Source organism: Symphalangus syndactylus, chromosome X, assembly GCF_028878055.3.
Source record: "Symphalangus syndactylus isolate Jambi chromosome X, NHGRI_mSymSyn1-v2.1_pri, whole genome shotgun sequence".
Classification (NCBI taxonomy): domain Eukaryota; kingdom Metazoa; phylum Chordata; class Mammalia; order Primates; family Hylobatidae; genus Symphalangus; species Symphalangus syndactylus.
Window position 1 is genome coordinate 137,909,299 of NC_072447.2, and position 13,246 is coordinate 137,922,544.

Below are 13,246 nucleotides of genomic sequence, written 5' to 3' on the forward strand. Positions count from 1 at the left end.
ACCCGGGAGGCAGAGCTTGCAGTGAGCCGAGATCGCACCACTGCACTCCAGTCTGGGCCACAGAGTGAGACTCCATCTCAAAAAAAAAAGGAGTTTGTCTTTTCTTTATACTGAGAACATTCAAATTTTTCTCTTCTACCTATTTCGAAATATAAAATAAATTATTGTAAACTACAGTTACCCTACTGAAGTATCGAATACTAGCTCTCATTCCTTCTGAAACTATGAAACTACTAGAAAAACATATTGCGGAAATGCTTCAGGACAGGGCAAAGATTTTTTGGGTAAGACTGCAAAAGCACGGGCAACAAAAGCAGAAATAGACAAATGGGATTACATCAAGCTAAAAAGCTCCTGTACAGCAAAGGAAACATTCAACAAAGAGAAGAGACAATCTACAGAATGAGAAAAGATATTTGGGATCTTGGCTCACTGCAGCCTCAACCTCCTGGGCTCAAACCATCCTCCCACCTCAGCCTCCCGAGTAGCTGGGACTACAGGCGCATGCACTCATAGCTAATTTTGGTATTTTCAGTAGAGACAGGGTTTCCCCATGTTGGCCAGGCTGGTCTTGAACACTTGGCCTCATGTGATCCGCCCGCCTTGACCTCCCAAAGTGCTGAGATTACAGGCGTGAGGCACCACGCCCAGCCTGGAGGTCATTATCTTAAGTGAAATAAGCCAAGGACAGAAAGACAAATATTCAATGCTCTCACTCATTGTGGGAGTAAAAAAGTGGATCTCATAAAGATAGAGAGTAGATTGGTAGTTATTAGAGGCTGGGAAGGGGAGGGGAGAAGGGTGCATTGAAGAGAGGTTGATGAATGGGTAGAAATATTTTCTCCCATTCTGTAGATTGTCTCTTCACTTTGTTGAATGTTTCCTTTGCTGTACAGAAGCTCTTAAGCTTGATGTAATCCATTTATCTATTTTTGCTTTCGTTGCCTGTGCTTTTGCAATCTTACTCAAAAAAATCCTTGCCCTGAAGCATTTCTCCAATATGGTTTTTTTTTTTTTTTTTTTTTTTTGAGACAGAGTCTTGCTCTGTCGCCCAGGCTGGAGTGCAATGGCGTGATCTCAGCTCACTGCAACTTCCACCTTCCGGGTTCAAGCGATTCTCCTGCCTCAGCCTCCCGAGTAGCTGGGATTATAGGCACCCGTCACCATACCTGGCTAATTTTTGTATTTTTTTTAATAGAGACCGGGTTTCACCATGTTGGTCAGGCTGGTGTTAAACTCCTGACCTCAAGTGGTCCACCCGCCTCAGCCTCCCAAAGTGCTGGGATTACAGGCGTGAGCCACCACACCCAGCCTCCAATATGTTTTTCCAGTGGTGTCATAGTTGCAGGTCTTAGATTTAAGTCTTTCTTTTGATTTGATTTTTGTATATGGTGAGAGATAGGGGTCTAGTTTCATTCTTTTGCATATGGTTATCCAGTTTTCCCAGCACCATTTATTGAAGAGGCTGTTCTTTCCCCAAGGTATGTTCTTGGGATCTTTATTCAAAAATGAATTGGCTGTAAATGCATGGACTTTTTCCAGGTTCTCCATTCTGTTCCATTGGTCTACAGGTTTGTATTTATGCTGGTAGCAAGCTGTTTTGGTTACTATGGCTTTGTAACCAAAGTATACTTTGAAGTAAGGCAGTGTGATGCCTCCCGCTTTGGTCTTTTTGCTCAGGATCTCTGCAACCCTCTTCTCTTTAAAAATACAGAATGCTTCATGAATCTGTTTGTCATCCTTGTGCAGAGGCCATGCTAATCTTCTCTGTGTTGTTCCATTTTTAGTGTATGTGCTGCCAAAGAAAGCACTGCAATCCTCTTCTGATGTACCCTCTACTCTAGCCCAATACATTTGGCCATCCGTGGAAGACAGCAGGGTCTGGGACAATTCAACCAGCACTGGCTACCTCAAATACTCTCCCTTGAAAGGAGGCCACACTATCAGTAACTTCCATAGGCCTCTTGGAGTATAATTAAAGATACAATTTTCAAAATTAAATTGTACTGATGCTCAGAGGAAGAGTAAGGTGAAGTGTTGACCGATCCTCTCTCCAAAAGAAAAAGGCCCAAAGAATTCTCCCCAGTTGCCCCACCCAGGCTGCCAGTAGATCTTCCTTAAGCTCATGCTTCTGATAACTTTGTTCACAGATTTCCTCAATTTATAATGCCCTTCTCTGTCTTTGGAATACCTACTTATCTTTCAAGGCCCAGTGGAAATGCTCCTTCCTCCACTAACCTTCCAGGATCTTCCATGAGAACTATTAACTCCTGCTCCGTCGCCATAGAATGTTGCTTATTCTGCTTTACAATTCATCTTAACTTAGGTAATCACTAGCCACATGTATATCTTCCTTTCTCTCCTACCTAGACTATGAATTCTTCAGGATGCCAGCACAATGCCTGATCCAGAAATGACACTAATACCATTTGATGAAATAAAATCCTTCATCTCCATTGCATCTGAAGCCCTAAGTAGGCCCAGAAGGGACCCTAGGCAAGGCCTCATACAACAACCATCCACCCTTCCCTAGGACATCTCCAACTTAACCTGGCCACGTGTTGCTTTTACAGATGTAAACTGGTTAGGCAGCAGGGTGTTGCAAAAGGACCAATGCTTGTACTTCCCTTGCAGGTCGGACTGGTTTGTGGTATAATATACGGTTGTGGAAAATGTAACTGGTACAGCTCACATAAGAATCCAGTATAGAAGGCCAGGCACAGTCGCTCATGCCTGTAATCCCAGCACTTTGGGAGGCCCAGGCGAGCAGATCACCTGAGGTCAGGAGTTCGAGACCAGCCTGGCCAACGTGGTGAAACCCCGTCTCTACTAAAAATACAAAAATTAGCCGGGCCTGGTGGCCGGCGCCTATAATCCCAGCTACTCGGGAGGCTGAGGCAGGAGAATCACTTGAACCCGGGATGCGGAGGTTGCAGTGAGCCGAGATCCCACCATTGCACTCCAGCCTGGGCGACAGAGTGAGACTCCGTCTCAAAAATAATAGTAATAATAATAATAATCCAGTATAGAAAAATTGTATGGTGCCATAAAAAACAACTGAATTTCCAAAAGGAGACATGTCTCCCACCTCTGGGAGGCTTTTGACTCCTATTTGCTTTAGACTATCCTTGGGCTTGATATCTCTTCAGATCTTATAAATTGGAAGATTTCTTCTTTTGCAAAAGTGGGCATCTTGTTTTGTGTTGTTCTTGCATCATTTAAGATATATTTGATTTCTTTCCAATCATATCACATACACTGTGGCAGGGTTTGCATGTTGCAGTGAGCCAAGACCGCACCACTGAACTCCAGCCTGGGCAACAGAGCAAGACTTTGTCTCAAAACAAACAAACAAACAAATAAATAAACAAATAGGGTGAATGGTCTCCTTTTTGGTAAAGCCTATGTTAGTTACTTCAGGAAAGATGCAGAGTCCGCTAGGCATTGGCACTGGCAGTCTTGGGATTAAGACACAGTGAGAGCCTACTGTTCATAGCCTTTATATAGGTGTGCTATTTTTGAGCTGAGGTGAGTTTGAGAGGGGCCTTATGAGAGGAGTGGGGAATATTGCCTAGTTCTCCCATTACCTTGAGGCAAGGGCTGGTGACCAAAAGATGTGGCTAAAACAGGGTTGAACACCAACAAGGCTTCGGCTGCATTCTCATTAGCTGACAATCCAGACTCATGGTCAATCCAGCCATAAAAAGGTATTAAAAACGACACCTTTAATTATAGACTGTTCAGACATGTTGCATTGCCAGTCCATTTTGGTAGCCTTTGCCCAGAGCTCCTCTCCTGTTATTTCTTGCCATAGCTCGTTTTGGAAAAAAATTAAGGAACAGGAATCATAATTGCAGTCATTCAGTGGCAGAGCAGACAATAGAGACCCGTTTTAATTCCCTAGAGCACTTTTTGCAAAAGTAGGAACTGATTTCCACTGTTGCACTAACTAGCTGTACCTTTCTTCTTCCTGGGCCTTGAAATTCACTTCATACAATGAAGCTGCTGGACTAGAACGAGTTTGTGGCAGGCCTGGTCAAAAATTTCTGTTCAAGGTCCTGGAACTAGCCTTTCTCCTGTCTTGATTCCTTGTGCAAGTTTATAGAATCAAGTCACAGAGAAACTGTCCTGTATTTCTCATCACTCCTACCCCATGACCCATATAAGTTAAATAAAAATGACTAATCAAGTTAATCAAGAACACTTGAATTGCCTGCTAGATGTCAACACTATGTATGAAAGACTTTGTTTTCTTCTTTAAATAGTGGGAGTATTTTCCATGCTCCAGAGCTTGGGGTGGCCTCAGGGATGCCAAGAACCCTATGACTTAGTGAGCCTGTGGGCAGAGCTAAGGATGGTTTTTCACCTTCTGTAGTAGCAACCAGGGCACCTGTACTCTTTGCACCTGTCAGGTTACAACACTGTTACACAAGGCTATCTATTCACCATGCTAGAGAAAGTTGACCAAGACAAGGAGACAGTCTTGGGCATAGTATTAAGGGGAAAGAAAGAAAAGTCAGGAATTCCTTGTGAATGTGGAAAACCACCATGGAATGAGGCATGTGAGGCAGTGTGGTTCACTGGAAGAAACATAGAGTCATGAGCTGTGGAAACTGGCGTAAGTTGCTTAAATTCTCTGAGCTCAGGCTTAGGCAACATGGCAAACCCCTTGTCTGCTAAAAATACAAAAAATTAGCCGGGTGTGGTGGCACACGCCTGCTATCCCAGCTACACGGGAGGCTGAGGCACGAGAATTGCTTGAGCCCAGGAGGTGGAGGTTGCAGTGAGCCAAGATTGCACCACTGTACTCCAGCCAGGGGGACAGAGCGAGACTCCATCTAGAAAGAAAAAAAATTCTCTGAGCTCAGATCCTTCATTTGTGAAACTTTCCTTCATAAGGTAGCCAGGAAATAATGCATGTTTGTAAAGTGACTAGAACACAGAAGGCACTCATATATATGTTTATATTATGAAGAAGCTGGGACTTGATGAAGAATGAAATAAAGGCCATGGCCACTGAGATTAGTCAACTTTGTTGTAAAAATTCAAGAGGCTGTTGATAATGGGGGAGGCTGTGCGTATGTGGGGGCAGGGGCTAAATGGGATATCTTGGTACCTTCCTCTCAGTTTTGCTATGAACCTAAAACTGCTCTAAAACAATAACGGCTTTAAGAAAAACTACCAAGGGGAGGCCAGGCAGTGGCTCACTCCTGTAATCCCAGCACTTAGGGAGGCCGAGGCGGGCAGATCACGAGGTCAGGAGATTTGAGACCAGCCTGGCCAACATGGTGAAACCCCGTCTCTACTAAAAATACAAAAATTAGCCGGGCATGGTGGTGTGTGCCTGTAGTTCCAGCTACTCGGGAGGCTGAAGCAGGAGAATCGCTTGAACCCAGGAGGTGGAGGTTGCAGTGAGCTGAGATCGCGCCACTGCACTCCAGCCTGGGCAACAGAGTGAGACTCCGTCTCAAAAAAAAAAAAAAACTATCAGGGGGAAACAAAAACAAAACAAAACAAAACAAAAAATCAAGGGAGTCCATCTTATCTAATGATGTTGTAGACCAGATACTGTCTTAGGTCACCCTCAACTGCAGAGCTCATGTCTCAGCACCCTCCAGGGATTTCCAAGTGGTAATTCATACTTGGTGTCTCCACTCTGTTGGACATTTGGGCATGCTATTTTCACCCTGTCTGGTACCAAACCCTGATGAGTTTTGCTATTTTCCACAGGAAATCCAGATACAATCAGCATTTTCTAAATTTGTCAATTTTACTGCAATTCTTAAGGATTGTGGGGGAGATCCCACATCGTACCCTGAGTAGCTTTGTACTATCTCACTGTCTCTACTCTTCCACTCTGTTCCTTTCCAAAGTCTGTACTTCCTGTGGCCCTATCCTTTATACTTAGCTCCTTGGCTTCTCTCATAAATGGCAGGCCCACCAGGTTCATCTGGAATTTTCTATGTAGTAATCTGGTAGGTGCTCAATGAAACATATTTAAAACTTAAAACTGGACTGAGACTTTTGAAACACCCAGTTGAGGGAATATGCCAAAGGGCATCACTGAAATTTCATTAAGCATCCAAGATGTATAACTTATCACACTCACCTACTTACCTACTTTCTTCATGGGCAAACTTGGAAGGCAGACTGAACTAATAATATACCTAGAAAAAAACCCACAAGTTTTTTTTGTTGTTGTTTTTGAGACAGACTCTCGCTTATTTTGCCCAGGCTGGAGTGCAATGGCGCCATCTCTGCTCACTGCAACCTCCGCCTCCTGGGTTCAAGCAATTCTCCTGTCTCAGCCTCCCAAGTAGCTGAGATTATAGGCACCCACCAACCATGCCCTGCTAATTTTTATATTTTAGTAGAGACGGGGTTTCACAATGTTGGCCAGGCTTGGTCTTGAGCTCCTGACCTCAGGTGATCCGCCCACCTCAGCCTCCCAAAGTGCTGGGATTACAGGCATGAGCCACTGCGCCTGGCCAAACCACAGGTTTTTAAGGTAAGCATGTGCGTCACAGCACTTCTGGGAATATGTCCTCACAGAGGCACAGATGATTTCAATGATTGGGGTGAGCAAGCCACAGCAAGGGGAGATTCTGCAATAACATATACTTAAGATATAGCTTGTATATAATTACACTCCACTTCAGCCCATGTGATTTTGTACTTCAAAAGTTACCAGCTCTATAATCCAGTTGTAAGTATTTTCCCAAATGTCCACTGCGAGAGGCAGGTATACTATACTGCAGTGCAGTGGTTAAGAGCATGGATAAGAGGCATTCAGACCTGGGTTAAAACTTCATTTTGAAACTTACTAGCTGTGTGTGACCTTGGGCCAGTTTGCCTCTTGTAGCTTCAGTTTCCTTATTTGCAAAATAGGGGTGATTATATAAATGTTGATGTTCTCTGTATAACTCTTCAAAACACATTTTTAATGTTGGCATTTGGAGTAACACCAGCATCTACATACATATTTAGAATCAGTAACTTTCCTAAATACATGAAATTCAGCATTTGAAATATCTAAACTACATTTTAAAAGGCCAATTCTAGTTTAAGCTGGTTATGCACACCCAAACAAGTTCCTAGTCTTCGAGGTAAAACCCCCAAATAAAAAACCAGTAAAAAACTAAGTTACACAAGATTATGTCCCCAGAATACACTTTCACCAGTGGTACTTTATTATTATGTTTTTCTTTTTAGAGACAGGATCTTATTCTGTCTCCCAGGCTGGAGTGGAGTGGCACGATCATAGCTCACTGCTGCCTTGAACTCTTAGACTCAAGGGATCCTCCTGCCTCAACCTTCCGACCTGCCTCAGCCTTCCAACCCACCTCAGTCTTCCGAGTAGCTGGGACTAAAGCACATACCATGACACCTGGTTAATTTTTTTTTTTTCCTTTTCTTTTTTCTTTTTTTTTTTTTTTTTTTTTGAGACGGAGTCTCGCTCTGTCGCCCAGGCTGGAGTGCAGTGGTGCAATCTCGGCTCACTGCAAGCTCCGCCTCCCGGGTTCACGCCATTCTCCTGCCTCAGCCTCTCCGAGTAGCTGGGACTACAGGCGCCCGCCACCACACCCGGCTAATTTTTTGTATTTTTAGTAGAGACGGGGTTTCACCGTGGTCTCGATCTCCTGACCTCGCGATCCGCCCGCCTCGGCCTCCCAAAGTGCTGGGATTACAAGCGTGAGCCACCGCACCCGGCTCCTTTTCTTTTTTTTTTGAGACAGAGTCTCATTCTGTCACCCAGGCTGGAGTGTAGTGGTGCGATCACAGTTCACTGCAACCTCCACCTCCTAGGCAAGCGACTCCTGCCTCAGCCTCCTGAGTAGAGGGGATTACAGGCATGCGCCACCATGCCCAGCTAATTTTTGTATTTTTAGTAGAGATGAGGTTTCATCATGTTGGTCAGGCTGGTGTCGAATTCCTGACCTCGTGATCCACCTGCCTCGGCCTCCCAGAGTGCTGGGATTACAGGCATGAGCCACTGCACCTGGCCTAATTTTTTATTTTTTGTAGAGATGGGGGTCTCCCTTTGTTGCTCAGGCTGGCCTCAAACTCCTGGCTTCAAGCGATCCCACCTTGGCCTCCTTGCCTCCTGCTTGGGATTACAGGTGTAAGCCACTGTACTGGGTCTACCAGTGGTACTTTTAAGCTGGCATGCTTAAACTTGCCTAACTGTATATGCTCAGCAGTGATAGTCCATGATTGCCTGTCCCCTTGTTCAAAACACTTGGGGCAATTTTTGTTTTTTTTCAGAACAAAGGCACATCTGCCTCAAGTGTACAATTCCATACTTCTTAAGATATAGAAAATGCTGGCTGGGTGTGGTGGCTCACGCCTGTAATCCCAGCACTTTGGGAGGCCAAAGTGGGTGGATCACGAAGTCAAGAGATCGAGACCATGCTGGCTAACACGGTGAAACCCCATCTCTACTAAAAAATACAGAAAATTAGCTGGGCGGGGTGGCAGGCGCCTGTAGTCCCAGCTACTCAGGAGGCTGAGGCAGGAGAATGGCGTGAACCCAGGAGGCGGAGCTCACAGTGAGTGGAGATTGGGCCACTGCACTCCAGCCTGGGGGACAGAGCAAGACTGGTTTGGTCTAGCTCCTGTTTTCCACCACACAGAAAGCCAATCATTGACACAACAATTATTGCCAGGGAAGAAGGCTTTAATTGGGTGCTGCAGTCAAGAAGATGGGAGCTCAGTCTCAAACCCATCTCCCTGACCCACTAAAACTAGGGGCTTATATCGCAGGGAAAAAATGTAACAATGTATAAGAAAGTAGGAACTAAGGAGGAGCAAGGAAGCAATCACGACGAATGAGGAGTCCCACATCTCATTATCTGGATGTGCTTATCTGATGAGTTTCAGTTCTTGATACTTTTCCTGAGAGGCCTGAAGGTCATCTCCTGAGGAAGTAACTCAGATAAAGCAAATATAAGTTTTATGCTTTAAGATCAGAAGGCTCAATTTCTGTTTATCAAAAAAAATAAAAATAAAAATAACTATCTGTGGGACTATTGGGTCAGTTTCACTTGCAGCTTTGAAATGAATGTTGTTGTTGCTGTTTCAAACCTTAGCTGTATTCTGGAGGCCTGAGTTTGCTCCTCCCAGAGGCTGTCAGGACAAAATCTAGGATAGCTTAAGCTCCTCTAGTTACATATTACTCCCACTGAGAGGTGATAGCATGTTGGCAGCCCTCGCTCACTCTTGGCGCCTCCTCAGCCTCGGCGCCCACTCTGGCCACACTTGAGAAGCCCTTCAGCCAGCCGCCGCACTGTGGGAGCCCCTCTCTGGGCTGGCTGAGGCTGGAGCCGGCTCCCTCTGCTTGCGGGGAGGTGTGGAGGGAGAGGCGCAGGCGGGAACTGGGGCTGCGTGAGGCGCTCACCTGCCAGCACGAGTTCCAGGTGGGCGTGGGCTCGGCAGGCCCCACGCTTGGAGCGGCTGGCCGGTGCCACAGGCCCCAGGCAGTGAGGGGCTTAGCACCCGTGCCAGCGGCTGCGGAGGGTGTGCCGGGTCCCCCAGCAGTGCCAGCCCACCAGCTATGCGCTCGAATTCTCGCCGGGCCTCAGCTGCCTCCCGGCGGGGCAGGGGTGGGGACCTGCAGCCCTCCATGCCCGAGCCTCCCCCACACCATGGGCTCCTGCGCGGTCCAAGCCACCCCCTGCTCCCTGGTGCCCGGTCCCATCGACCGCCCAAGGGCTGAGGAGTGTGGGTGCACTGCGCGGGACTGGCGGGCAGCTCTGCCTGCGGCCCCAGTGCAGGATCCACTAGGTGAAGCCAGCTGGGCTCCTGAGTCTAGTGGGGACTTGGAAAACCGTTATGTCTAGCTAAGGGATTGTAAATACACCAATCAGCACCCTGTGTCTAGCTCAAGGTTTGTAAATGCACCAATCAGTGCTCTGTGTCTAGCTAATCTAGTGGGGACTTGGAGAACTTTTGTGTCTAGCTCAGGGATTGTAAACGTACCAATCAGCACCCTGTCAAAATGGACCAATCAGCTCTCTGTAAAACAGACCAATCAGCTCTCTGTAAAATGGACCAATCAGCAGGATCTGGGTGGGGCCAGATAAGGGAATAAAAGCAGGCTGCCTGAGCCGCAGTGGCAACCTGCTTGGGTCTGCTTCCGAAGTGTGGAAGTTTTTATCTTTTGCTCTTTGCAATAAATTTTGCTGCTGCTCACTTTTTGGGTCTACACTGCATTTATGAGCTGTATCACTCGCTGTGTCAGTCTGCAGCTTCACTCCTGAGGCCAGTGAGACCAGGAACCCACCAGAAAGAAGAAACTCTGAACACGTCTGAACATCGGAAGGAACAAACTCCAGACACGCCGCCTTCAAGAACTGTAACACTAACTGCGAGGGTCCGCGGCTTCGTTCTTGAAGTCAGTGAGACCAAGAACCCACCAAATCTGGATACACCACCATCTCCCAATTATGCTTCTTGCCCTAATTCTCTGCTTCTCCTGTTACTTGAAGTTCCACTCTTCCCTCAGCAACCAGAAACTTCTACCATGCCTTTTCTGGAATGGCTGGTATATAACTACGACACACTTTATATCCTCAACACCTTTCATGAGCATTTTTCCACCTCCTTAGTGGAAATCTGATTTTCCTCTGAGAACACCATTTCCTTTGTAGCCCCGTTCAATGGTAGCTACTTAATCTCTCAGCACTCCACCTTCCATAGTCTGTGAGGTGGGGTTGGTGTCTTCCACATTGGGGAATGCCACTTTCAAACCATTACTCTTTCCTTTGAGTTACATGCTGTTTGGCTATGATAATGCTTCCCCATCTTGGTCCTTGTTATCTACTGAACTCCTGGCCACTCCTCTGTATTCACTGGAGACTTTAGCAAGTGGCTTTTAGTCTTGCTGTCTACTGTAAATCCTGCTGCCATCATTCTGGGGGACTTAAGTGTCCACGTGGTCAACCCACCCATTAACCTGGCCATTCTGTCCCTTGACCTAATTTTTTTTTTTTTTTTTTGAGATGGAGTCTCATTCTGTTGCTCAAGCTGGAGTGCAGTGGCGTGATCTCAGCTCACCGCAAGCTCTGCCTCCAGGGTTCATGCCATTCTCCTGCCTCAGCCTCCTGAGTAGCAGGGACTACAGGCGTCCCCCACGATGCCAGGCTAATTTTTTGTATTTTTAGTAGAGACGGGGTTTCACCGTGTTACACAGGATGGTCTCGATCTCCTGGTCTCCTGATCCACCCACCTCGACCTCCTAAAGTGCTGGGATTATAGGCGTGAGCCACTGCGCCTGGCCTGACCTCCTAATTTCTAATGACCTTCTCCTCCCGCAGCCACCCACCTCAACTGTTGCACCCTAGACCTTATAAACAGCAGAAACTTACCCTAATTCAAGCTTGTCCAACCCATGGTCCATGGGCTGCATGCAGCCCAGGATGGTTTTGAATGCAGCCCAAGACAAATTTGTAAACTTTCTTAAAACATTTTTTTTTGTGATTTTTTGTAGCTCATCTGCCGTCTTAGTGTTAGTGTATTTTATGTGTGGCGGAAGACAATTCTTCTTCCAGTGTGGCCCAGGGAAGCCAAAAGATTGGACACCCCTGCCCTAATTTGAAATTCTACTTTCTGATCAAACGTCCCCGTATGCCATTTTCCCTTCAATTACTCCACTATACCTGGTTTTTTTTTCCTTCGATGAAGAGATACTTGGCTGGCTATGAACACTGATTCTGTTCCTCTTCGATGCTAACAGAAACCGACTTTTTTCCACTATTCATCTTTTAGGGAATGTGATTCTATTTATCAGCTTTGGGGTCAGTCCTGATTAATCTAAAATGACAATTTTCAAATTGTGGTCCATATTGGTCCCTTTCCAAGGTTTCACAAAGTCAAAACAACTTGCAAAATAATAGTCATTATTTGCCTTTTTTTTTTTCTTTGTGGACAATTTCGCTGATGGTGTAAAAGCAATGGTAAGTAAAACTGCGGGTGCACTGGCACACAAATCAAGACAGTAACATCAGCCTACTAATGGTCATTATACTTTTCCCCACCACATGCTTGAAGAAAGAAAAAAAGTCAAATTTTACCTGATTAAGCAGTGAAAATTACTAATTTTATTAAATATCAACTTTTGAGTACAGGTGTTAATATTCTGTGTGACCAAATAGGAAATATGCATAAAGCACTCTGTATACAAAAGTATGATGGTTATCTCAAAAATAAAAACAACTTGTTGAGTTGCAAACTGAACTAGCTGATTTTGTCATGGAACTCCATTTTTACTTGAAAGAATAGCTGACAAACTGTGGTTATTCAGACTTGAGTATCTGGCAGATTATTTTTCATAAGTGAATGAAATGAGCTTGTCACTTTAAAAAAACAACGTTTGTTCTTCACTGCTTTCAACTGTGACAAATGCTCCTGAGCTATCAAAGAAGATGAAAAACAAAAAAATCCATTAGATTTAAGAACATGAAGGTCCTGCTGACCTTCTCAAAAGATTTCACTAGAATGGTGTGGGTGGAATACAGATTAAGGTAGATTGAGAAATGAGTGGGAGGTGAAAAAAAATGGAAGCAGTAAGAATAGACAACTCTTTGAAGAAGTTTAATAATGAAGGGGAAAAGGATAGAATGATAGCTGGAAGGAGGAGTGGGATCAAGGAAAATTATCCTAAAGATGTGAGAGACTTGAGCTTGTATAAACGATGATGGAATGGAGAAAATATTAGGTTGGTGCAAAAGTAATTGTGGCTTTTTCCAATTAAAACTAGTGGCAGGCTGGGCGCGGTGGCTCATGCCTGTATCCCAGCATTTTGGGAGGCCCAGGGGGGCTAATCACGAGGTCAGGAGTTCGAGACCAGCCTGGCCAACATGGTGAAACCCCGTCTCTACTAAAAATACAAAAAATTAGCCGGGCGTAGTGGCGGGTGCCTGTGATCCCAGCTACTTGGGAGGCTGAGGCAGGAGAATCGCTTGAACCTGGGAGGCAGATGTTGCAGTGAGCCGAGATCGTGCCACTATGCTCCAATCCAGGTGACAGAGTGAGACTCCCTCTCCAAAAAAAAAAAAAAAGTAACAGCAAAAATCGCAATTACTTTTGCACCAAGCTAATAAAAAGGGAGTGACCAAAGATACAGAAAAGGGAGGGAATAGTGGGTAAGATTCAGGAAAAGAGTTTGGGATCTGGCGCTCAGTTGATGATGATGGTAGTGGTGGTGGTCGTGGTGTGTGTTTGTGTTGATTGAGTAGGGGTGGTAGAA

At 45.5% G+C, this 13,246-nt stretch overlaps 1 protein-coding gene and 1 non-coding gene across 2 annotated transcripts in view; one reads left to right on the forward strand and one right to left on the reverse strand.

Moving 5' to 3' along the window:
- PABIR3 (PABIR family member 3) overlaps nucleotides 1-12,232 on the forward strand; it is a 143,792-nt gene extending 131,560 nt beyond the window's left edge. The window contains exon 13 of the mRNA XM_063635032.1: nucleotides 10,241-12,232. Within this exon, the coding sequence (XP_063491102.1) occupies nucleotides 10,241-10,259 (19 nt within the window). The 3' untranslated portion in view covers nucleotides 10,260-12,232. The remainder of the gene's footprint in view (nucleotides 1-10,240) is intronic.
- Nucleotides 1,705-1,811, reverse strand: LOC129476509 (U6 spliceosomal RNA). The gene has a single exon (XR_008654950.1). It is a non-coding gene; the product is annotated as a U6 spliceosomal RNA (small nuclear RNA).
- Nucleotides 12,233-13,246: the final 1,014 nt, after the last annotated feature.